The 26,400-nt window shown below is 42.5% G+C and overlaps 1 protein-coding gene across 2 annotated transcripts in view; it reads left to right on the forward strand.

Moving 5' to 3' along the window:
* The window catches only part of LOC114450626 (ATP-binding cassette sub-family A member 1), a 123,847-nt gene that overhangs the window by 93,492 nt on the left and 3,955 nt on the right, over positions 1-26,400 (forward strand). For both annotated transcript variants that reach the window (XM_028428833.1, XM_028428834.1), the window contains 10 exons: positions 1,191-1,314; positions 2,978-3,107; positions 3,426-3,546; positions 10,095-10,157; positions 11,409-11,515; positions 13,729-13,870; positions 14,577-14,711; positions 16,245-16,348; positions 17,645-17,737; positions 24,412-24,655. In XM_028428833.1, coding sequence (XP_028284634.1) covers positions 1,191-1,314; positions 2,978-3,107; positions 3,426-3,546; positions 10,095-10,157; positions 11,409-11,515; positions 13,729-13,870; positions 14,577-14,711; positions 16,245-16,348; positions 17,645-17,737; positions 24,412-24,655 — 1,263 coding nt within the window. The remainder of the gene's footprint in view (positions 1-1,190; positions 1,315-2,977; positions 3,108-3,425; positions 3,547-10,094; positions 10,158-11,408; positions 11,516-13,728; positions 13,871-14,576; positions 14,712-16,244; positions 16,349-17,644; positions 17,738-24,411; positions 24,656-26,400) is intronic.

Below are 26,400 nucleotides of genomic sequence, written 5' to 3' on the forward strand. Positions count from 1 at the left end.
TATTTACACTACAGATATGAGAATGATTGCAATCTACTCTTCAAATCTCTGTCAATGTGCCCCTTTACAAAGCAGGGATCCCTCTCGCTAACTGCCTTATTTCCTACCTGGAAATCTGACATTTTGGGTCATTTTGTTCAAGGCCCACAGACTCACAGTGCTTCATGCACTCATTCTAACTGCCAGCTGAAAGCTTAGTCAGTGAAGCTAATTTCACAGAGCAGTTACACACCTGTGGTGATAAGTTTTGAAACAATAATGTCCATCATCTGCAAATCTCGCACACAGCTTTAACAAATTGCACCTCAGCACACCTCTCCACCTAATCGTTACACAGGCTCGCCTCAAAAACTGAGTTTATGGTCTCTCTCCATGTTCGCGAGCGCTTTGAAGACTGCTGCAATCGAGCAGAATGCATTATGCATGTAGTTGCTTTTGAACACTACGCCGCGGCAAACGTAGTAATATTTTGTCTTCCGTCTATCTGCTTTGTTCCTTGGTTTTTGCTACAGCCTCGTCCTTTGTGTCTTCATTTAATTAATTAATGCTTTTGTGTTTTTACATGAAGCCACATGGGAGAGGAAAAGAAAGAAAAGGGCAGTGCAATAGTAGGGGGAAAGACAAGCCAGGAAATACCCTGTCCAGATAAGACTTCGTTTTATGATAGCCTGCTTTGGCTTTGTGTTGCTATCTTTTTGTTGTTGTATACATTATTAGAAGAAAGAGTTCCTTCTTTTTTTTTTTCGCCTCTTGAGTCTCTGAGTACTTCTCCTAGCCTTAGTTTTGGATGAACATCTGTTTGCCTGAGCTGCAGCTCATCTGTTTGCACATATTGTTCTGTATGTGTGGCTCCTTGCAGATCACGCAGCGTGTTCCCTAACGTTTTCTAAATTCCAACATCAAGAAGGTAGATGAACCTTGATGCGGCGCGCTCCTTTAGCATGCCATTTGGAGCCCCGCAACACAACAGCACTCAGCATGCAAATGGAGTGCAGGATGTTTGTTAATTATCCGCACTTGGCATCAGGGCCCCTTACACGCTGTCTTCCAAAAACCTCTCGCTCCTTTGGCCCTGCTGATTCAAGAAGCCGGCGAGTCAACACTGTCTCATTCCCAGACAGGGCTTAAATATTCAAAGCTTTCACATGCCACTAATTTGTATTTTTGTGTGTGTACTTTTTCCTCAACAGAATGTCTCCCGGATCAACAACATAGTGAAGCAGGTGCTGCTAATATTTCCACATTTCTGTCTGGGCAGAGGATTGATTGACATGGCCAAGAACCAGGCGATGGCTACGCTCTTCAGCAGCTTTGGTGAGTAGCTGTTATTACAGCAGGGGGATAATAGAAGAATACCTATGTTTACACAAAATCAATACCACAACATCATCAGTAAATAATTTAACAATTGAAGAATAACATTTCTCAACAAAGAATGTTGGGATTCAACATCCACAATAAAGGATTTAGATCTCTGCAAACAAGGCTGAAAAACAATATTGAATTGCCGTGATCTTGACCCGAGGCATCGCTGCATTAAAAATACAGACATAATTCTGTTTTAGAACTTACTGCATGGGCTCACAAACACAAATATAAACCCGTGTCAGTGAACTCTTCCAAAAAATGTAAGAAAAATCTGCCCCTTCTCTGGACTCAGGTTAATTTCAAATGTACTCAAGTACAGTATGGTATGAAAAGGGAAATAATCCTTTGGGCTAAAGAGGACATGGAACATGTGGCTTGTTATGAACACTCAATTTAAACTCAAGAATCCATGTGGGGCTTAGGTGCACGTGGTATAAGTAGCTTCCACATCTGTCACAACTCCGTTTATACTGAACCATACATACAGTACATTTAAAGCCATAGATGCTCTGTCCCTATATCGCTTTTTTATTTGTCTTCATTTTCTTTGGCTACATTTTGTACATTCAAACCTAACTGACATCATTTGAGCTACATGCAACAGAGAGGTTACCCACCCACTGCTACATAGCACTGCTGATGCTGTACCCAACCCTCATTCCTCCATTCGGCCCCTCAAATAACACTTAAACAACATGTCCTTCCTTTAGAGTGCCACTCTGCTATTTCATTCAAATTGCTGATTCTTCACGTAAAAAAATATTTGACCAGAAACACAGCTCCCAAACGTCCACTAGAGCTCAACTCTTGACACAAGTTAAAAGGAGAAGAGTGGGACTGGGGGCCTGGGGGGCTGGGGGGTTGAGGGTTGAAGGGAGGGCCATCAAGAAGCAAAGAGGCACATGAAAGAGGAAGAGGAGTCTTATCTGCCGAGAGATGGAGCAGGAAATAGTGGTTTGAGGAATAATTTGCAGCGGTGGTGGAGAGCAGGAAGAGAAAAGCAATCACGACTTAAAAGGGCTAGTGTGGAGAGGGGCTATTTACCAGAGAATGAGACTGAAAGCGCTTTCGTTTTTCTCGTCTCCTCATCCCCCCTCCCTCAGGCTCAAGGGTTGTAGAGGCTGAGAGAAGGAGGCGGAGGAGGAGGAGGAGAAAAGAAACAGAGAGAGCGAGAACAGATTTGAAAATGGTCAGAGTGGTGCGCTGTCACCGGTTTACTTACGTACATGTTTATTAGCCAAAAAAAGGCTTCAACATGAAAAGTACAGGATGTCAGCGATTTCCTCACATGACATAGGTGACAACAATTTTATTTATTTTAAGGCTAAGTGGCATTTTAAACTGCTGGCTTTCACCAATAAATATGTCTCAGAAACACTTCAAAGAGCTGACAACACCCAGCTTCATGCTAACTTTTGACAAAGACACATTTGGCTGTCTATGAAAGGAAACACACATCTGCTGATTGCTGCTTGTTTTGACAATATTTCTTTGAATTTATCCTCTGAGTTTTTTTGATAAGGGCTGACAATTAGCCTGAGAAGGATGCACAGTAATAACAAAATTATTTATTTACCTTCTCTTGACTCCTTGCCTTCTTGTTTATCAGGTGAGGATCGCTTCAAGAACCCACTCGGCTGGGATATGGTGGGAAAAAACCTTTGTGCCATGTCCATCCAAGGCGTCATCATGTTTGGCATCACAATCCTCATTCAGTACAAGTTCTTCTGCAAACCAAGGTACAGGTGACTTTTGAGAATCACCATCTCACCATCACAGTGCTTTGTCATTTAGTATTTTCATTCTCCATAACCATTTATGTATTTATTTTGTTTAAAAAAAAACTGTATGTGGCAAATACCCGTTTTTGAGTGTTTACTCTAAAAGCAAGGTTGCCACGGCAACTAATGTCTGTGGCTTCTGGTATTTATGAAAATTGCAGAGATTCTTTCACTGAGGTTAAACTTTAACCGAGATAATTTATCATGCGAGTTGCATGTTAATTTTAATGAAGGGTGTTACGCCAACTGTGTTCAACTCTCCTCTCTCTGCCACAGACTTATTTCAGGGAAGTCGTTATCTGCAGAGGAAGATGATGTCGATGTTGCACGGGAACGTGAGCGCGTGTATGAAGGCAACGCCGAGAACGACCTGCTGAGGATCTGTGACCTCACTAAGGTGCGTTGTCACACATTTCTTTCGTATCATTAAATATTTATCACAACTTGTAGAAAATAAGTCGAACATGGAGAGAGCAATCTTTTTTTCTAAAGGCCAAGAGGATGGTGAACTCTGCCCTCTGACACTGCTCTGCACATTCGAGCATGCACAGCATGTCTTGCTGCTGCCAAAGCATTGAATTGCAATTTTACACACTGAATAAAAAGATGTTCACTTACACGCCACAAAAAGACAGTTACCACTAGTTTCAGTCACTGTGGGTGTATATCTCAAGTGCCTTAATCCTTAAATAAAGCACAGGTCACTATATTGGGAAATACTGACTAGGGCTGTAATCAACCAAAGAAAGTCTTGGTCGACCAATACCCTCAAGTTTTGACTAAAAATCGAATAATCGCGCGTGTGTGTGTATCGCTCCTCACTACGGTGGGGAAGTTGAAGCAATAAAGTTTAACAAATTAAGTAACAAACTCTTCAAAGACTAATAATTTTTTGCTATATTTGCTTATTATTACATCTTTTTGACCTGGTTATCTTGCGCTGAAATTAATCACACATTCGAGTCTGTCTGTCGGCTCTGACAGCGTTTTTAATCACGTGCATCTGTGCAATATCACAGATTTCTGAAAAATATACCCTCATCTAGTGATATCAGCACAAAGCCTGTGGAGGAATATATTTAGACAATTGTTTTTGTCATGTTATAATATTTGGATACTTGGATGATGGCTTAACATCCAGCCTGGTCTGGGTATGTCTGAAGCATGCTGCCACTGCTGCGAGCGCCTACAGTTATAAAACGATTTATTAGACTAAAACATTGAAATACGTCAATGTTCATGTGCTTAAAATGGACGGGGCAGCCTGTTTGTAGTCGAGCTGTGACAGACACTTTATTGATCCACGAGGGGAACTTCAGGATGCAAACTTACTTTCGTTGTCGATTTCCATGAAACGCTACCACACTGCAGATGTCTCTGACATGGTAGAGGAGGACTGACTTAAATGACACGGTCAAAACTAAATAAATATTCAGCAAACCACCAGACCGGATACTCTTCAATCTATGGGTGGGACTAAACCAAAGTAGTGAAAACAAGGGGGGTGTTCAAAGATCAACTGTTACCTGTGAAACAGGTGCGCCGAAAACCCCTATTAGCACTTGGTACATTCCTCCTAATAAAATTAAAAGACCATTATTACAGTAGTAACCCCACAACACTGAAAGCAAAAAAGTCCTTTTTATCTTCTTCTACTACACCTATACTTGTGGCAGCTTCCTCCACCTGCATTAGTCTAACAGCAGTGCAAATAGAAAACAGGTTGGTAGCATGCAGGTTTGCACATTCACACACTTCTTAAGTGAGCGTGAGCTCCAAACCCTGATTTTAGTTTAAGGGGCCGTAAAGGTCTGCGCTCCTGTACGGCTCCATCCTTCCCTCCTCGCAGCAGGTGAAATCGAGCGTACTGTTAGCGATGCACGCCTCGACACCGCCGAGATTAACGTCTCATCCATCGGCAGATGTTCCCACCCTGCGGGAGTCACAGCAGCGGGAAGTGTCACCACAACAGCTCGCTTTGCAGCTCCAGCACCAACAGCTGGACCATCTAACAGCCTTTTGCCTCTTACCACCTTTTGTCACTCCTTTGCTCCTTCTGTCTTCTCAGTCTCAACGTACTTAATCTTTCACTCATTGCTCACACACACAGCCATGCGCCACACTCCCAGGGGTAATTACTGAAGATGTGCTGGGCAAAACTGTTGGGTGGGTAATGTATTACAAATGATCTTGCAAGGTGAAAAGCTGTGGAAGGTTTTAGAAATGATTCTTTTTCAGGTTAAACTTGTTTAGCCAACTTTTCAGTGTCTGCTGCCGCAAAATAGTGCCAAAGACTACATTAGATTTGATTGAACTCGTCAGCTATTGCTCATATACGCTTCCACAGTTGACAGTGTGTCTCTGAGATGAGACACAGCGGCACGTCAGCTCACAAAGAAAAAAAAACAAAAAAAAAACAGTGACGCTTTGGCAGAAGGCATCAGGATTCTTCCTGCAGTGCCCTCATTGACTCCCACCACAGCTGTGCTCCATCCATTTGGGGTGTAGATAACAAATTGATCAATGAGCGCATGGCTTCGGTGGCCATGCGCCACAGGCTGGGCCCTGTCATAAATCTAAGCATGCCTCTGAAGCGATCGACAGGCCATCAATCATCTGTCAGAATCCTGCTCCTCCCCTTCCTTTTCCTGCTGCTCCAAACAGAGGCGCTTTGCTATGTGCCCCTGTCTGCTAGCCTCCACTTAGCTGCTGCATTAGCTTCGGGTCTGTAATCGATGGAGACTGTAATGGAAGTGTGTCCGTCTGTGAGCATTTTGCAGACCCAGTGCTGTCAGTTTAACCTTCCAGTCACTCACTAACATGACAGGGAAAGTTTGAAACATCCTGGAGACAGCTGTTTGAATTTGAGAGTGATAAAAGACACCCTGGCGTTCTAAGTATAGTAATGTGATAATGTGGTAGTATAGTAACAATGCTTTTGGTACCAAAAAAATGTATATTATATACTGGCTCGTAAATTATTCTTGAGACAAAATTTGTTATTTGTTGTGTTTTTTTTTAATTTTGTCTTTTGAATTTTACTCTCTTGCAAGGTTCTTTTGTATTTTATCATTTAATTGCCATAAATCCCTTTGGGCAGGCAGTGAAGAGTACTTCAGCAGTGAAGTGGCTCGGTTAATTTGGAAAAGTAGAAATTGGTTTGAAAAGATAGTTCTGGTTGGAAAAATCTATTTTCTAAGTACCTTGAACTGCGCTGTTTGAAAGACCAAATGATGATTTGGTTCCTATTTTCATGTCCCTTCATTAGGACATGTATTCTGTATGTCTGACTTCGATATTCCATACTTCTGATCGGACTCAGGGAGTAGGGTTATTGATTAGGATGCTTAACAGAATGCAAAATGGCGGGGCAGACCTGTACAATCACTTCTAACATGCCTATTGGGCGGATGTATCTGGAAACAGTTGTATTTGGATACTTCAAGATGCCCCCCCCCCCCCCCCCCCCCGATAGCACTTTCTCAATCATGTCGTGTTAGTGTCATCGTTTACTGCCTGGAAAACAGCATTCGGAGCTCGGCGCTTGCGACTGTAAATCAATTTTTAAGGATTGCACGACTTCCACCATCCAGTCCTCACAACTGTCTCATCTGATTAGACGTCAGCGTGCTTATCATGACAGCTTTAGTCGTGCTCCAGTCAAAAGGGAATTATCCTTTAATTGTCTTCCTTCATTCTTGTAGATGCTGCTTTGATGTAGCGTTACCAGTGAAAACTATCACTAAAAGGTAGTGGTGGAACCCGGGTTGATGAGCAATGAGTGCAGCTGCCATATGGCACTGTAAGAGAATGATGGATCCATGCACGTTCTGCTTTTATCAATGCTTTTGAGCTGCCAACTGTAATATCATTGTTAGTCAGGCTTGAACTGTCATCTCTAAATATACATGTGCTTTGTAGAAGTCTGTATGCAGCCTTCTAATGGAAGATATTTGACTTTGAGATTCTATACAGGAAATGTATGCTACATGCATCTTCAAACATGCTGTCACTCTCTTTCTGTTCATCGTCTCACATACAGGGTTTATACAGAAATGTTTTAAAGTTGTTTTAAAAAACAGAAGGGCACAGTGCTGTCCTTGATTGTCAATGCTAAATGTCTAAACTGTCACAATCAGCAGCAACAACAACAAAGGCCTTGTCTTGTCTCTTCATGCAATAGCAAGACAACACTGCTGTCCAACCCCTTTGAAAACATATCAAACCCTCACATAGGCTCAGATGTGGAAAAATGTCTCATTTTGCCGAATGTTTGTGTTGTGTTTTGCTTAGATTTGAACCATTTCTATTCATTTCACTGAGGTTGTGTTGCTTTTCTTGCTTTCAGGCATGCAAATGTGAATAGATGAAGCTGGTCAGCAGCAGTCTGTGGATGCATTTGTGAAAAGATTTCAAGCATGATGTGAAAATCAAAAACCAGATTTTCCATTTCCACTGTTGCTACAAGATGTTAGCAGGATGCAGACTCACAATCAGAATGTGAGAGTTTGTATTCTCCTGTTTGTCCTTTGTGAAATGATTCTACATCTCAAGGGGGCCTTGGTGTATTTGGTAGGAGCTTTAATGGTGGCAGTACTGGTCCATCAGGCTTAATAACTTATCACAGATGAAACTGTAACCTTGCCCATCATGGTTAATAGCTGGAGAAGTCTCACCAGGCTCTTTTATTTTTAATTAAGATGTTCATATATATACTACCTTGTTAGTTCAAACTGTGGGCCTGAATCAAAGGTCATATACTGCAGTTAACTGCTGTTAATAGCTACTTGGTGATTCAGCAAAAAGCAGGTCAATCCCCATAGACCTTCATGTTGTCTATATAGACTGTGTTGGCCTCTTTCAGCTCTTTGTTTTGGTTTTGCTGACTTTGAGTCACGCCTGCTCTTATTGTAGAAGGTGGTTTTATATTGCGTTGTTGCATTGTGTTAATGAGCGTTTCATACTGCATACTTTTTTTTTTGATATTTTGTTTTTGTTTGTATTTATTCTTTTTGTTATTTTTTATTTATTTGTTCTCCTCTTTCTCTGCGCTCTTGGTTTTTCTTCTATTTATTTATTTATTGTTTCTTTTTTGGGTCTGATTTAGTTTGATTTGAAGCGTGGTTTCGTGTGATTAGAACCACGGGAAGCGGCATGTTTTCTTGTTTTGCTTCTCTTCTATCTGTCGTTCGTCCTTTTCTTGTTTCGTTGCCTCCTTCTGTTCTTTCTCTTTTCTCTTGTTTCTTTCTCACTTTCAGCAGCTTCTTTTTCTGCCTTTTTTCTCTCCTTCTCTGACATGGGTGGTTTACTAAGTTTTTCGCTGGAGTCTGGCCTCCTCCGTCATTTGAAGGAGCTGCTGGGTGGTCTTCCAGAGTGAGTGTTTGATTTTCCTCCTGGCTCTGGATGACCTTGTTGTGCTGGATGTCTGCGAGTCTGTTGTTGCTCTCCTTTAGATGTTGTTAGAGGGCCGTGTTTTCTTCAGTCAGTGTGATGTTAAACATCTTCTGCTCAGAGAGTTCTGAGCACAGCTGACCATTGTCCCGTTTCAGGAGCTGCACCTGGTCTTCCAGGTCTTGGAGCAGCAACTCCATATTCTTCAGGCTGTCCTCTTTAGCCTGTAGCTCGCTCCTCAGTTGACCTTCCAGAAAATTCTGGAAAAAAGTCAGCTCAGTGAAGGCTCCAGTGTGTTGTGAGTCTCCCACTTAAACTCTAGTTCCAGGCACTCCTTAGCTGAAGACTGTTTGAGCTGATGCTGGTCCTCCTTCAGATGATCGACCGTCTTCTTCATTGTCCAGTTCTCAGCAGAGATTTGGACAAATTGTGCCTGAGACTCAGTCTGGATCATTTCGTTTTCTCTGACCTTCATGTCTAGAGATTGTTGGAGCATGATCAGTTTTCTCTGCAGTTCAGCATTCGTTGTTGCGAGCTGGCCGCTCTGACGTCACTCCTGCTGCCAGTTTTCCTCTTTTTTGGCCATCTCCTCCCTCAGAGCAGCCAGTTCGGCGCCCCTGAGGGCATTTTCCTGTTTAGCCTGCAGGAAAGCTATTCTTTGGCTCTGCAGGAGTCTAGAAGTAATTGTCTGGTTCTCCATTTAGCTAAACAAATGATTTCCTGCAAGAAAGGAAAAATGTTTGTGTTGTTGATGTTGATCCTCTGTCCTTGTGTAGAGTTGATCACAGCATATGGTGTGTTTAATGCCCCGAGCAGGGTCTTGCAAGGCAAACAGGTGACGGGCCATTTTGATGAAAGCTACAGCAGGACCCATTACATTGCCCGGTACAGCGCAGCCAGGGTTAAAAAAAGCTAGCACAGCATTAGCACTGAGCTCAAACCACAGCTTAGCTACTCGTGGCTTCAAGACTTGCCAGCCTTTGTGAACTCAGCATTTTTGTTTCCTGGTGTGATACACTCGTGCACCGAGGTCATCACACTCTGTGTTGAGATCTATAGACAGCTGTTCCTGAATAAACTACTGGTCAGCATGTGAGAGTGTTGATGGTGTTGGAAGTTGCTAAAGTGGCACTCAAAGTCAAGATGGAGTCCCTCATGAATACTGGCAGTGCAGTCACAAATACTCATTTTTACACCCCCTTCTTCTCTCCTTTATGTGGAACTTTTTTAATAGCTTTTCCCATCTGGCGCACTCTAAATGTTGCAGATGATCCCTTCTTGTTAAAATTAGTTTCCTTCACTTCCTCTCCCTACCCCCCCCCCTCTCCTCCTTTTTTCCACCTGCTTCTTCCATCCCACCTCTTCCCTGCTGCTCTGGTCTATCGCTCCATATTTTCTCATGCCATCCTCTCTGCTATCTTTCTCACCGTCTGCTCCTCACCTTCTCCTGCCTCCCGCCTTCCCTCCTCTCTTTCTCTGTCTTTTTTTTTTGTTTCTTTTTTACTTTCTCCCCTGCCTGGTTGGTTGATTCATTTTATTGTCTGCTCCCTGCAGGTATACCCTCGGAAGAGCACCCCTGCTGTGGACAGGCTATGTGTGGGCGTACCTGCCGCAGAGGTGAGCCAGATGCTGCAGACTCACGCAAGCACCTTTTTCTGAGCATGTAGTTGGGAGGACTTTTCATTTTACACATTTGTTTTCTTTTCAAAATTTCAGGTTCACCTGAAAATAAAATATGAATGATATGAATTGACTCAAGCATGAAGCAACATTTTTAAATCAGGAGTATTTGGCTCAGGTCTGACTGAATCAAAACATCTTCCAAACACTGCTTAGAGAAGGCATTAGAAGGAGCAGTAATCTCCTTATTGGGCTTGATTTATGCCATAATGGCACAGCCAAGCATGTGTGTGTGCTAGCTGTTATAATTTGGCAACAGAAAATTATCCAAACGCAACAAAGAAACCTGCAAATTTCTGTGTAAAGAATCCGTACTGATTATAGAATGTTATATATTAAACCCTCTGACTGTGAGGCACACACTGTACGAGCGGATACCCTGATTTAAACGTAATCTGAAATGCTGACAGGCATTCGTGCTCGGTGGGCTTTGCCGCTCGTATCCATCCTCCCTGCCAGTGTTTACTCAAAGCCCAATGTAAATGGCAGTGGAATATTGTGATTCACGGCGCTCTGCTGATCACACACTGCATTTCCATGCATTATTTACATCAAGCTTAGCCCTCTTCTATGCATTCACAAGCACAGGTCACAAACAAGCAGGGATCAATGAATGACAGAAATCAAATATTTATGCTTGGAGCCAAAGGACCTAAAAGGGGGTGGGGCGGGGAGGTCACATGACCACAGGGATCCGCAGAGACAACTTCCTGTCCTCTGGAGGGAGGGAAGTAAAATCAGCAGCATCAGGAAGAAAAGACAGAGAGGATAGTGTTTGTTGTAGCAATTTACAGAGGCAGTAGGGAATGCTTCTGGGACTGTGTGGGTGTTTTTTTTTTTTTACAGTATTTGTTCCTGTGTACCTGCTGTGTTTGATTTAGTGTTTGTTGTTTTGTTTGTGTACACAGTATATCAATTTGTTATTATGCTAAACATCAAACCATGATTTGTAGCCTTATTTGTTTCCTCCACACAAATATTTGCAAAGTCAATAAGCAGACCCCATTAAAAGGGTTAATGAATGCTGTTTATTCAAAAAGAAGACTACATACAGAGTGTTTGAAATGTCACCCGGCACTGTTCAACCCCCCCCACCCCCCACCCCATCCTTCCGTCTGTTTTCCCAACAACGCTTGTATCTACAAAACACTGTTTTCCTAACGGAGGCCTCCACTCTGTCTCCACCAGTGTTTCGGCTTGCTGGGAATCAACGGGGCTGGGAAAACCACCACGTTCAAGATGCTGACAGGAGACATCCCAGTCTCCAGTGGAGAGGCCTTCCTAAATGGATACAGGTGAGCCACCAACTCCCACTAGTGCACCAAGTAACTCATCATAATTAGCCACCCAAGATGGCTGCTCAGAAGGGGATCAGGCGATAGCGTGTGTGTGTGTGTGTGTGTACAGCTCAGCTGCTCTTGTTCTCTGCAACACTGCTTTCTGTTTTTCCATCTCTCGTACTCTTTGTGAGTGGCTTGGTAGTTTCTGTATCTCTTATACATTCTGCAGTCGCTGCCTTTCCAGCTTTGGTTTCCTCTTGTCTCCTCACTGTGCTATTCTCAGAAACACATATTTCATTCCTGCACATACTCTCCCTGTACCTCGCTCTGTTTTTTCGTCTGTGCCGTACAAAATCAGTCATAAGAAATCTTTGTATATGCCAGAAAAATACCTTGACACAGGCGATATGAGACTGGAGCACTTGAGAGGATAAAGGCTTGCTCTCCTTTAGTTTTTTAGGAACAAACAACTGTGCTCCTTTTCCTCAGCACACATCTCTTAAGGCAGCTCATCCCGGCGTGGTTGCATGTGGTTTTGGTCGTGCGTCACAGCGGCTCATTTATACATCTGGTAATTGACTTTGTGTTCGACAAAAAAAGGGGGAGCTGAATAGAGCAAGGCCTTACACTGCAGTGTTAATGTTGATTAATGTTGGTAAAAGAGATCAAAGAAAAATCTCAGGGACCTGTAGGGGAAAACAAAAACTGCAAAGAGAGAAAAACAGATGTGAGTACACCCACACGTCTGTTTTCAGCTCATTAAGCTTCCTGCGCATCGACAAGAAGAATGATCGGCAGCATCTCTTCAGTGGAAGTTTCTTCCCTCCCTGTAATTGTCTCTCTTATCAGTGATTGCGGCATCACAAGGATTAGCTGTTTATACATTCAACATCTTTTTGCTGCCTGTTGTTATCTGACGAATACTAGGAGAAAATTTTGTTTGCTAACCGTGTGTGGTGGCTGACTGGCTGTTGTTGCAGACAAAGACCATATAAGTGAAGCCATTCACTTATATGGTCTATATAAGCAGTATTTCCACTAGTGCCTGTAAAGCTAATAAACATATTCACATAACTCTAAAGCAAATTTTGCAGTACGTTTCATACTAGTCTAAACAGCTAACTCAAGCTGCATCAAACCTGCACCTGTTGCTACAAAACAGTTTAAAATCAAATTGAATTTAAAATCTAATTCAGAAGACCACAACATTCTTGAAACAAAATGATGGGTGCTCCAGCTTCCTCCCACATTCTAAAGACGTGCTTAGGTTAATTGGTCATTCTAAATTGCCTGTAGGCGTGCGTGTGAATGGCATGTTGCCCTGCGATGGACTGGTCACCTGTCCAGGGTGTACCCCGCCTCTCACCCCTGTTGCCCTGCACTGCAGGACAAAGCAGGTTAATGGATGATGGATGACTGTTTATTGATATTCATTCTTTAAATGCAAAATCGGTTCTGCATAAAATAAGAGTTTTGGCACTTAGCTGAGCTGTTCCTAAATTAGCTATAGATAATTACCTGCACTTATCATGAACCTTTATCACAGCTAGAGCACGACTTAATATACAGTCAGTGTAGCTTTCACTGTGTTCACTGTGGCCTCGCTGAGATCTAGCAGCCTCCAGACACATCAAATCACATTTAGCTTCCCTGAGGCTGACCATTGCTTCTGGACAAAAAGAAAAGAGAAAGATTCCTGTAGTGTCTTTAAAGAACAAAGCAGCTACAAAAAAGAGAAAAAAAATATGTTTCTTGCAGGTGGTGAATGTATTCATATTGTAGATATCAGTATCTGTATCCAAAACAGCTGCTGTCACTTGCTTCTAGATGGTGCATGTTGATTGTCTGGATAAGAGCTATATTTCGTGTTGCTTTAGAGAAAGAGATAGAGAGTTTTGGGACCACTTACTTGAGACTACAAGCTCAAATTGTGAAAGGAACCCCTCTGCTGCTCTATATTAGTTTGGATCTGTTTCAGAGGAAAGCGGATGCCTTGGCTGGGTCAGCTTTGATTTCCTATTTATCAAGATATTGTGCATATTTGATGACTCTGAGTCAGTTTTAGTTCACAGTCCTCTGTAATACAATAAGCAACATGAGTGAGGTTTGAGCTGCTTGGCAGTCTTGACTGTACATTTGATATTCTGTTCTTGATCCTACAAGGACATTTAACATCTCTGGTCTCAGGTCTTAATGACTTCCATTGTCAAATAACTCTTTTTTCCCAGCATCCGGACAGAGATGAGGGACGTTCACCAGAACATGGGCTACTGTCCCCAGTTTGATGCTATTGATGACCTGCTGAATGGACGAGAGCACCTGGAGTTTTACGCCCGGTTACGAGGGGTACCAGAAAAGGAGGTCGCCATGGTAACCATCACCGACAATTAAGGCATTGCTTGGCTATCAAGCAAGGCTATCGGTTAACAAATTTATTTGTTTGTTTGTTTTCGCAATCGCTATGCTTTCCACCATTTGCATGTAGGGCTGCACATTGAGGTGATAGATTACCACAATGGCAGAAGCCATACATAATGTAAAATGGCCAGTGGAAGAAAAGCAGTCGCTCTGGGTTATGGCTCTGCATTATTCACCATGCCCAGTGGTGTGGCCTGCCCTAGGCGGTCTCCCTGCACTCCTTTTTTTTTTTTGCACCGCCCGCTTCTGCAACAGTAAGATCAAAAGAAGAAGAGGCTGGCAGTGACCATGGTCCTCAGACCCAGCGCCAAAGCTTTGATGTCTTTGCTGCAGTGCGAAGGGACTTCAGTGCTGCAAGCATAACTCTTCGTTTTGCTGCAGTCCATTGTCATAGTTCAAAAAAAAAATTGGAAGCTGTTCCCCTGTGATGTCTCATAATCAGTAAAAAAAAGTTAAAAGTTGTACAGTATATATTTATGGTAACACCTATGTATTATATTATACAAAGATCACATAGCTCAGCAGCCTGTGATTAAGGTCTCACAGAGTGGCCATACAGAGCTCAAACACATTGGAAGCCAAAATATGATCCATCATGGGATTATCAGTCCTGTGTGAACACTCTTCTTGAAACCACTTTGTTTCCTCCTATCATAAGGTGGCTGAGTGGGGGATCCAGAAGTTGGGTCTGGTCAAATACTCCAACAAGTCTGCAGGAACCTACAGCGGTGGGAACAAACGGAAACTTTCCACAGCGATAGCTCTGATCGGTTGTCCTCCTGTGATTTTCCTGGTGAGATAAAGCTTCACTGATTAGTCAGACATGGTGAAAATATGATATCCTACTGTTTTATTAAGACTTATTAAGACTTCAAATCAGTATTGATGCTCTGCAGATGTTTGGATCACAGCAGATTAGTCTTTTTTCTCTGTGTATAGGCTCAGGCTAGCATGACGATGACAGGGGTTTTAGGTGACGTATGAGAATTACAAAAAAAAAACAAGATGGGGATCATAATCCTCACTGAATTTCCCTTAGGATTGCAAATACATTACTTTTGATGAAGAGGGTGTACATTTCAGGGTTCACTCTTTGGCCACGTTTAATTTAGTACTTTTTTTTTTGTTTTCCAGGGAAGATCCTTTTTCTTCAGAAAAATGTGGAGCATACAAATATTAAATTCCAGTTTATCATGAGTTTAAACTGAGGGGAGAAAGCGTATTCTCACTGAAGAATGATATAGAAAGACTCAAAATGTGCTGCATCACATGCTTTCAATTAAGGCTTTAGCCTGCAAGACACAAAGTTTACTTTTTGTTTTACAAAAGAAAAAGGCACCTAAATGCATATTTTTCATTTTTTTTTCTGAGGTCCTTAGCAACATAAAATACAAAATCTACATTTTAACCAATAAATATTGTATCATTTACTGCCATTATACTGTAATAATTGCGTTACTTACAACTTAATTGCTGCAGCTCATCGGATTATGCCGCTAATACTAATTTTTGTCAAGTAATGAGTAATCCATAATGAATTACATGTAATGGAATAATCTTTCTAGTCATTTCTGGCCCAGTTTTGAAGCTAACAAGCTGCACTCTTCTGCTGTAAACCTGCTTATGTTTACTGGCTGGAGCCTGGATTGCCTTCACTTTGAGGCAGTGGGATAATGCGTTGTCAATGTCTGTGTCAATTTCAACATTGTGTGCTAGCCCAGGGAGCCCAGGCAGCAGCTTTGAGGCAGCGCCACGCAGGGTTTGCACAGGGACACACTGGGCACCGTGATGGAAAAATACCCCATGGGATTTGTAGGATTCTGCTAGTGTGAGGAGGGGGAGAACCAGTCCTGGAACGAAACCAGGCAATGGACTGAGTACTGTCACTCTCTAATCGTTCATGGGCAGACTAGCCCCGAGGAAGAAGAAGCTGCTAGGCAGACTGAGACTCTGTGTGTGCTTTGTTGGAGTGTGCTTCAGAATGTGTGCTCATTATGTGTACATAGGTACAGTCAGGTTTTTCCTTTGTACTGTATGCCTGTGTGTGTATTTGTGTGCCTCATATTAATGTGTTGGCTGAGAACATTTTTAATCCTTCCTGGTATTACTGCTAACCAGACGGAACACCATTGTTCCAAAAAATACTCACTCTTTTGCTGGAAGAAGCAGATCAGACTTGATAACTGTGTGGCTGCACATTCCTCTCATTTATTCAGTTGTCACCCTCTGTCTCTCACACATCATTTAAAAGAGGCTGTTTTGATCCACTTCATTCTTAAATGGTCGAACTAAATGAAAGCTGTTTATCTTTTATTTATTTTTTTAGGATGAGCCGACCACTGGCATGGACCCCAAGGCCCGACGCTTCCTGTGGGACTGCATCCTCAGTATCATCAAAGAGGGACGCTCAGTCATTCTCACATCACACAGGTGCACCATCTATTGATCCACACCCCCCACCCCCCGGTCAAGTGATGGATTTACTCCTCACCCATTAAGATATAGTCAAAATATTTTGACTCTTCAGCAGCATCCACTTGTCCAGCCATAAATGATGTCATTGTAATTGATTGGATTTAGTTGAGAGGTATTTTTTCCTGCATGGCAGTTAATATTGGCTGCCAGGAACACACACACTGGCTGCTATAAAGCTTTCATGAAGCGTGAGGGCATATTGACTGACTGGCACTTTTTTTTTCCTCTTGAAAAGAAAAAAAAAAACATCAATAGCAGTGCAGGAGTCTTTTCATTGTCTAAGACTTCCTGAGGCAAAGTGAAGTTTCTTAAGTTTTCTTCTTTAGTGTTGGCTACCAGTTTTAAGAGAAAAAATTAAATTCCTCATTTTTGTGTGAAACTAGTTGGCCCAAGTCAATATGGAACATTTAATACTTCGCTGCTATCATTTTGCGCCTGGCGGTGGATGTGAATAATCTGTGCTGCTGTATCATTTAGAATATATTATCCCTCATTACACGTGTTGCCTTCACCGAGAAATAAAAGCATTTGTTGGTGTCCCGAGCAGCGCCGCTGAGCTGCGTCCAATTGTCCATGGCAATGACCAGGTGGTTGTGTTTTGTTAAGTGGCAAATTCACCAGGTTTTACAAAGCCATAATCCTAATTGAACCATTTCTCAGAAAGGCGTCACAGGTTTCGCCTCAACTACAAATGACTCACACTCTAGCCCAAGACTGAGAGAGAGAAAAAATGAGATAATAGGAACTACAGATGGTCTCTACTTCTCCCTCTAATTACCAAATTTGTCGTCCACTTAAGGTGTCAGAGCAGACCTTTAAGAATTCTCAAACCCACACTGTAACAGTCTGTAAATGAGTCAGGATGAGAGTTGACTTGTTTTAAAACTGATTATTTTCTACCTGTATAAAAACATTTACACTAGAATAAAGCATGATCACAATGGTTTTTGAAGATACTGTCCAACTTGTATTGGCTGATTTCCAGTGTTGTTGCATGTAGATTTACATTATTTCCCCTCTAACTGTAGAGAACATGAAGTCTGTTCTGGAACATAGCTAACATATAAAGATAGATAATTAAATTTGTGATGGTATGGCAGACAGTGATTATTACAAGTAGTGGGTTTAGGACATTTCCCAGTGTCGATGCTTCATTTTAAAGGCATTAGCAGATATCAATGTCTATCTTGCATGCTGATAACACTGCTGTTAGCCTTGTGCTAACAAACAAAAACACCTTTCTTTTACTAGTATGGAGGAGTGTGAGGCCCTGTGCACACGCATGGCCATCATGGTTAACGGGCGCTTCAAGTGTCTCGGCAGCATCCAGCATCTGAAGAGCAGGTAAGACTCTTTCCTTTAAAACTAAAAAAAACTAAAGGAATAATAAAGAAAAATCTGAAATGTATTTCTCTTATCATTTAATGCTGATGTAACTGCACTGGGGATGCACAGAGAATATCACAACTCATTTAAGTATGCATTTAAGTATTATTTGCTATAAAGCATCAGCTGTGTTCCTCAGACTTAACACCAGAAACAGTGTCATGGTCACCCGGCCTGGTGTCTTAGGCTTTCAAACATAAGAGAAATGTGTATACAACCATCACTATTAGACTAGGTTGCTGCATATTTATGTGAGTGAGTGAATAGAATCTGCACCCCAGTCCACCATTCTCTTTAACCATCAACCAACACCACTGATGTCACATGATGCGATTTTACATTACCCAGCTAACCCACATTTTTGGATTGTTTTAGGATTATGAGTAGGGTGCATTTCTTACGCATCTTTCCAGTCGTTATGCTAAGCTAAGCTAATTATCAGCTCGCGATACACTCACAAAGACTATTTTGCCAACAACATCGTAGAAGTTCCTTTCATCAGCATGATTTTATTGGATTCACATGAGTGGATGCCGTTCTGTCTGTTGACCTGAAATTAGTGTCTCACGTCTTTCACCATCATCATAATTTTCAGTTTTCCTCCAGACACATAAAATCTATTTCCACTATTCATAACCTCAGTAGGCTTTGTTCATGTCTCTTATTGCGTTTTGTTATGTCTCCATCAGCCTGTCGTTAACTCTTAGCGCTGGCTCCCCGCTTTGATATTCATCTGACATTTCCCAAGGCCAGCACTTATGCCCCGAGCCCTGCATGTAACAGTGAGGCCAATCCATTACCTTAGGTACAGTCTGGTGACATTATTACCACTCCTTTGTGTGAGCTTGTAACAGGAAGGACGTTCCACACACACACACACTCATGACAGGAATATGTTGTGGCAATCGCTGGGTGGAGAGAAAGATCAATACACCTGGGATGAGGGGTGGAGCAGACCATTTTTCAAGTTGTGCAGGGGATTAGGTGAAACGCCCAGAACAGCAAGGAGGGGGCAACAGTGTCAAGGGTATTTCCCATCAAGAGTGTTAATGTCATATCAATGGCTGGGCTTTTAGTTGACTGTGGGGAGAGATGAGGGAGATGGTGCTAAAAAAAGAGGGGGGAGTTGAGAGGCGAAGGACTAAAGTGGGAGAGCGATGTACTAATCAGTCCCTCCCAGATGTTAGGGTAATTGGCAGATCCTCTGTGTCAATTACATCCTGTCGGTGGGGGCAGGAGCAGGGTGGTGTAAATAATTTATGAACCCACGCAGGAGGTGTCGGATAGGTAAGAGGGGGTTGGATAGAGCAGCAAAACAAGGGAAGAGAACAGAGGGTTAACATGTCCTACTTCATCCCACATGCTATCAGGTAAAAAGGGGAATCGCACTTCACAAGACAAGCGAGTGAGCGGAAGCCAGATAAGCATGACGTCTACACCGATTCTCAGTGTGCTTATTTTAGATCTGGCACGGACAATTTACACGCCGCTGAAATGCTATCGCTCAGTTCTCGCCACGCAGTGAATAATTTCTAATTAAGCGTCCCTATCTCTGCAGCGCTGGGTGTAATTAATGTTTCATGAGGTGTGGGACCCTGTTAATGACTGAAAAGGCAATTAAGGAATGTCTTCTCTGTTTTCTTTTCTCGTCACTATCCTGCCACATGTTTATGCTGTCATGTTGTCCCCCCCTACCTGAAACACACACACACTCCTCTACCCCTGAATAACTACACATCCAGTGCCTCCACATTCTGTCCATAATGCAAGAATAAAGCGGCTGATTTTCACAGGCTGTTGCCATTTTCAGATGGGAGGACTTCCATCAGACAGCAGGGGATGGGAGTAAAAGCGGGAGGTATTGCGATTGAGGCAGGTGGTGCACGCCATTGTCACACGGCGTGAGCGGCTGACCTGCGAAGCTGGGGGTGCAGCACACACACACCATCTCTTTTTCATCACAAGCCTCTGAAAAGAGTGCAGGGTCTCACCGCGGGGGCAGCTCTCACATTTTGACCCCCTATTGCTCAAATGTAATACATGCTCACCCTCCCCACCATCACCTCCTCCAACTACTCCTCTCCTTCAAAAACCCTCTCACCATATTACCCTTATTTATTCTTTCCACCCTCCCTCTCCCTACTCTCAGGTGACCAACGCAGCCATCCAAGTCCTTGTTAGTGCTGCCCCCTTTAGTTCAGCTGTGACCGCGTCTTCATCACAGAGGTGCCCTTCTGCTGCTTTAACGACCCGGCTTCTGCGTATCCATCAAGCCCCAAATGAGCCAAAATAGTCTGTGTAAACCACCAGAGAGTGGAGTCAACACGTGAGAGGGGCTTTTGTTTCTGAGCAGCGGTGCAGCCATTTTAAGAAAGCCTCTTCATTATCGTCCTCCACGGCTGTTAAAAACATCCCTTTTTACCTGTCCTGGCATTGAACCCCTCAAATCAATCACACTCCTAGGAATTTATGAAAGGCTGACGGAGAAAGAGAGAAATAAATAAGTAAAAAAAATGCACAAGAGGCTGTAAATAGAGCTTTAGTATAGCAGTGTGCTGATATGAAAGCTCCCAGGTGTTAAGTAAACCCAAATGAAGTGGAGGAACCAATAAAAGCAGCTTCAAAGCTCCCCTATAATCTTGTCAGTTAGGAAGGACACCCACTAGCCGTCGCAGGATTTTTCTCTGATTGATATCATTCATATCCTCGCCTCATAGAGTACCTGCAGTAAGTACACCCCTCAGCCCGGAGTCTTATTTCCTCCTCGCCTAAAGTACGCCATGATATAAAAGTGTGGTGTAAAGTGCCTTTAATGCATTAAGGTAATGCGATGGAGAGTTTTTTTACAAGAACGGTCTCTAAAAGTTTGGATCAATCTGCTCCCACAAGTTGACATGGAGAAGTCCAATAAACTCCTTCCCACTCAGCTCTGCAGGTGTGCCATTAACTAAATAGTTTACGGCTTTTAAGTACATGTCAAGGAGGGAGATGGATGACAAAATAATTCTCTTTACGGTTTACAATGCATCAGCAACGTAGGTGTAATTAAGACTGCAAGAACATTGACAGACGCAGATGGTGCACTGCATGTGTACTACGCATAGCTGAAAGCTGTCTGCATTCAAACTACACAGCGTCCCGGGCCTTGATGTTTAACGGACATCTTAAGTTATGTGGAATTTTAATGCTTGAACAGCTATGACTTATTTGCAGCTTATGCTGCTGCAGCGATGTTCGCTTATTCAAGGCCTGCAGCACATGCCACATGTCTCTGAATTTTATTAGGTCCATGTTGAACTATGCGCACTACACTTAAGAAGGCCTACAATAATAACTTTTACAGGCCCGATGATGGCCTTCATGTAAGATTACAATATGTGAAGCATGTGCTAACATGCTAGCAAACAGGCACTAAGGGCATATTACACTTTTTTATTTAGAGAACACAACCTTAACTAAAGCGTATTTTACAAGCTTTTATTACTGCCAGCCGTTTCACGCTATTGCTGTGAGGTGACGGCTAGTTCGTGGCTATATTATGAACCCACAGTGTGTGTCACCGTTGGAGCTGCAAACCTAACCCTCAGAAGAATGCAGACACTGACCAGAGGCTTGAGAGTTTGAACCTGTAGTCCAGCACTTGAATGAATCCAGTCAGGATTTCTCCACTTGCACTCAGCAAGATGATGTCTTTTGATGTAGGAGGCAAAATCACTGTTAGTTATTTCCAGTGAGTCCCGACTGAACACGGGACTCAACATTCACTGTGCAAATTCGACGACATATTGACTATTTATGTTCTCCTAGTGAGGACTGTCTGACGTTTGTATCCAAGCCATTGTTGCTTATATTTCTGTTCTTTGAAGGGTTGATAGCCTTTGCTACACCAAGTTAAAAAAGAAATACCAACCCTTAACCACCATTATCCAGGTAAATATTCTAATATTTACATCAATAATACCCATGTGTGTTTGGACAGTTGGCCTATCATCCACCCTTACATCCCCCTTACCCCTCACGCTGCTTGTGAAGCCTCCACTTTGAGCTCAGTCAGGAACTAAGCAAGCTTTTTTTGCATGGTTTCCTGCCTGATCAAAGCACCAGCCCACCCAAACAACACGGTGACCCTTTGCCCTGCGTTCGCCGCAGCCGCCGCCGCCCCCCCTCATGGACACAAATGCAAGGTTTGGCAGCGGTGAGGGTGACCTTTCTAGACTCCCTCAGATGAAGGAAGGCAGCCCGAATTATTTTCTGCCTGTCATGCCCTTATCTGTGTCTGGCTGTTTGTTTTAAATTACATGGAAGAACGACTTTCCAGCGGACCAGGGTAGAGGAAAGGATTGAGGCAGAATAATGAAAATGAAGAAGACAGAGAGCTGTAGCACAGACATTACAGTGGCTCTGCCATGCTGTGTTGAGCCGTATCTGTAATGTAAAATATTATGAAAGGATTAGTCCTGACAATGTGGCGCAGTCATGACTGTAAATATAATCCATCCATTATTTTTCTCACCCTGTATCATTCTTTTAGTCTTTAAATCAGCAGTTAAAAGCAAATTAAATGTTTTAAACATGCTATTGTTGTGTCCACAACAGGCATCACAGGCTCCATTTATTGATATCCCAGCTTACCTTTCTCTACACGGGCAGAGTTTATTTGAGGAGACCCGAGACAGGCAGCGTATCATAGATGAAAGCAGTTGTTTTGTTGTGAGTACAGAAGCAGAGTAAAAATGATGAATATGAAAGAAAGATATTTTTCCCAAAGTGCCGCCTGCAGCTTCTGTGTTGCTGCAGCATGAAGGGAAATAAAAGTAAGGAAGGCAGAGAGGGAGGGAGGGAAGGGAAATGAGGGGAAGCTAATTGATAAGCCCCCTTTACTGTCACTGACAAGCAGCATTTCATTACCTGTGCCAAACTTGGACAAAGGATGTTTCCGAAGCGTGCAGCTCTAGTAAAACAAATGGGATTATGGTCATAGAATTGATTGGATGATGAATAGAACTTGATATGTAGGGATGACTGGGATGCTGTGGCCTAGTAGTCTCTGGCATCTTTTATAAATCATGTCATATTATGTGGTTTTACATTACAGCATATGTATTCTGCTTATACATAAATATGTCCTTTATTTGTGTATAATAGTACGACATTTGTGGAACAGTATTTACATTATCCTTTTTTCAGTGTGAAGTGCTGTTTATAATGGTTGAAGTGTTGTTGAAGCTCCCAGGCCACCTGTAGTAGTATCCACATGTGTGTGTACTACATAATATATTTTAGAGTTTCACAGGGATGCTTTTGATCCCCTGCTGTGTGCGGCCCCTGAGGAGATCACAGTGCCGACACTGTTCTCAGATCCTCCCCTGCTGGATGGAGGCTGATGTTGTGGATGGACAGCACGCTACCAACACTATAGCACCAGAATATGCCGATTAACCCTTTCTGTGTACATACAAAATAATGTATTTTTGTTCTTGTATATTCTTTAACTCATTTTTAGCTCTACTAACAGCATTGTGGTTATAAATATGTAGCACTGTGTGTGGTCAGATATCAGCATATTTAGTTTATGTCCATACACAGTACGTCAGGCTTTTAATAATATCCAATCGTGATGTGAGGAAATTCCAGTGCTCTGCCTCCCATTGACAGATCCACTCCTACAAGGAGCATTAAAACACTTATGCATGTGGAAATGAGTATTTAATAAGCTTTTCCCCTATATAATTTATGCGCCATATCTGCACTGTGGCTTTTCAACTTGAAGTATTCATGTTTTAACTAAAAGGACTCCACCACCCATGGGGTCCATTCATTGTACTTCTCAGTACTTGCACAGAGCTTCACTTCCTCTCTTTACGCCCTTTGGGATCATGTAGGCCTGCAGTTTATTCACCATATCTCTAATTGCCACTAAGGGAGGCCCTGACTCTCCTTGCATGTAAGTGTACTAGCCACAATGGACATTTCCATGAGTAAATCCAACATTAGGGAATTAATTAGGCAGAAAACAATGGGTCATATGAGTGCTAACGACGGAATAACAAGGCACAGGCTTTTATTTGGTGCTCACCAGTCGTATGCAGAATGCTAATTACTTTTAGAATTTAGCTGTGGCACATTTGTATCCAATATTTTTGGCATATTCTTTAAAAAATTATCTCATCCATGTCATTAAAATATTCTTTAGACATTTGTACGTACAGATTATTAAAGCAGCACTATTTATGTTTATTATTTATTATATATCAAGCTAGCACATTAGCATTAGCTAACTATCATTTTGCTCAGCAAATGATATCCAGCACCTTCTTTCCTTCCTATATTTTGTGCAAAGGATTTAGTTTTTTCCCACCCTCAGTTAAAAAGTTTTCCTTCAGAACTTTTGCTGAAGTCATGCTGTGTTTGTCCAGGAAGCCTTTAAATGGCCGGGGAAATATGAGAGCAATTATATTTGTAATATTTTATTTATATCTGCTTGGCTGCCCCTCTTTTTATCACACACAGGAGGAAAGAGATCATTTTTCAGGTGACCAGCCGTGAGCAATCTGGCACTTCCTTGTCGCTTGTTTTTTACTTATTTGCTTTTGTAATGTGTACTGACTGCTTAATATTGGCCTCTCTTGTAGATTTGGCGACGGGTACACAGTGATTGTGAGGGTCGGCGGCTCTCCTCCTGCACTGACGCCAGTTGAGGACTTCGTCCAAGAGTCCTTTCCAGGAAGCATCCTCAAGGAGAAGCACCACAACACACTCCAGTATCAGCTCCCATACACACAAGGAGCTTTGGCAAACATTTTCAGCCAGTTCACCAGCCATCAGCAGAGGCTGAATGTGGAGGACTACTCCGTGTCCCAGACCACACTGGACCAGGTGAGACCAGAACACATATATTTTGTCGATTTAAGAAAGACACAATTTACAACATCCTCTAAAGGACACAGGGAAAAAATAGTTTTAGTAGTGGCAGATTCAGTTAAGATTGTTAGCCGTCTACCTATATGCTTCTATAATTTCCACCCTCAGCTGAAAAGTATATATGTAAGAATGGCAGCACTTTAGGGTATATACATATTCAGGGTTTAATAATACACATTCCCTGTACTCTCAGCTCCAGGTGCAAGGCTATTGATTAGGCTTATTCAAAGAGAAACACAAGTGCAGCTGTATATTTGCATTTTTCACCTTTTCATAAGCCTTCAAACATTTGTCATGTAGAAACCTTAAACGACTTGGATGCAGAAGCACTACTTACATCTGCAAGAACATTTTGCAACAAATATACAAGAACAAACTTTTAGATTTCCTGCTAAACGGAAATTATTTTTTTCAGTGCCTGTATGTGTCTCTAAATTGTGCAATTTGACTTCAAATTTCCCTTCTAACATGGGCAAAAGTCTGGTAGACTGCAATTCTCCAGTCTTTCTATAATTCTGAGGAGTGGCAGCTCACTTTAACAGATCATTAGGCAATCAATCAATGCATTTTAAGTGCTCTTATTTAATGCAGGGCTTCTCCACAAAGTAAAATGTAAAGATCTGTCACTGTCTACACATTGTTGTTTGCCATTTAAGCTGTCAGGCTGGCCAACAAGGACTGCCCTGAGTTTGAATGGGAAAACAGTTCAGCTGCCAGCTCCCAGTATTGATCTTAAATGCGGACTGAAATATACGGAGCTCTCACAGCCAACACCTTTTATTTTATTCTAGCCGTAGTGCACTAGCTAGACCCACTGATTGGTGAGATAAGTCGAGCCCTGCATGTTATGGACTGGGTTCACCTTGTGTCTTCCAAGCGGGCCCCAGGGATCTGATGCAATCAAGCTCTTGGAGGCGAGTACGAGTGTGTCTGGTCTTGCAAACCCACCATTAGCTCAGCAGCGGATGACCAGGTGGGAGGTGAGGATGACCTCCGAGGGGTACAGAAAGGTCATCACTCCACTCCAGCACGGGGAGAAAAATAGCCTTAAAAAAAACAGACACAGATATGAGCGAGCTGTCTGTGTATTTATTTCTGCTGTGTCAATTTAAATCAAGTAATGTCACATAAAGAATACTACAGAGGTGTTAAGGATTTCATCATCAACATGATCCCTTTGTGGATAACCCATAATTCCAGATAAAACCGTCTTTTGCAGCGTTAGTTAAATAAGGCCTTTAGGGGGCAATTAGCCCACCACTACCAGAGCAGAAGAATTTATGAAAATCTATATGCTAACTCTGGCTTTACTGTCAGGTTCTCTAACCCCTTTAGCAGAAGCTCTGTTTCTGGTTCACAGATTATTAGCATCCAGCCATACTTCCAACTTCCAACCTTGCATAACGTTGCTTTTAACTTTGGTTGCAACTTGCCCCACTTTCAGCACTGGTCAATATTTACAAGATCAGAGGTAGTAAATAAATCAGACTTGGACCAGGAGGTCAACAGTATTAAAACACAAAAAGGGGGAGGGCTGGAGAACCTGTGGAGACCCAGACAGTCACCTTTCAGCTTGTGATTTATAGAGAAGAGCGTTGACCTATAGTATAACACCCGACTTGCACTACAATTAATATTGATCCACGCTGCCTGCAGCTCAGGCGTTAATGCCGATGGCTGAGACAGTGCAGAACAGATTT

The sequence above is a fragment of the Parambassis ranga genome, chromosome 18 (genome assembly GCF_900634625.1).
Source record: "Parambassis ranga chromosome 18, fParRan2.1, whole genome shotgun sequence".
NCBI lineage: Eukaryota > Metazoa > Chordata > Actinopteri > Ambassidae > Parambassis > Parambassis ranga.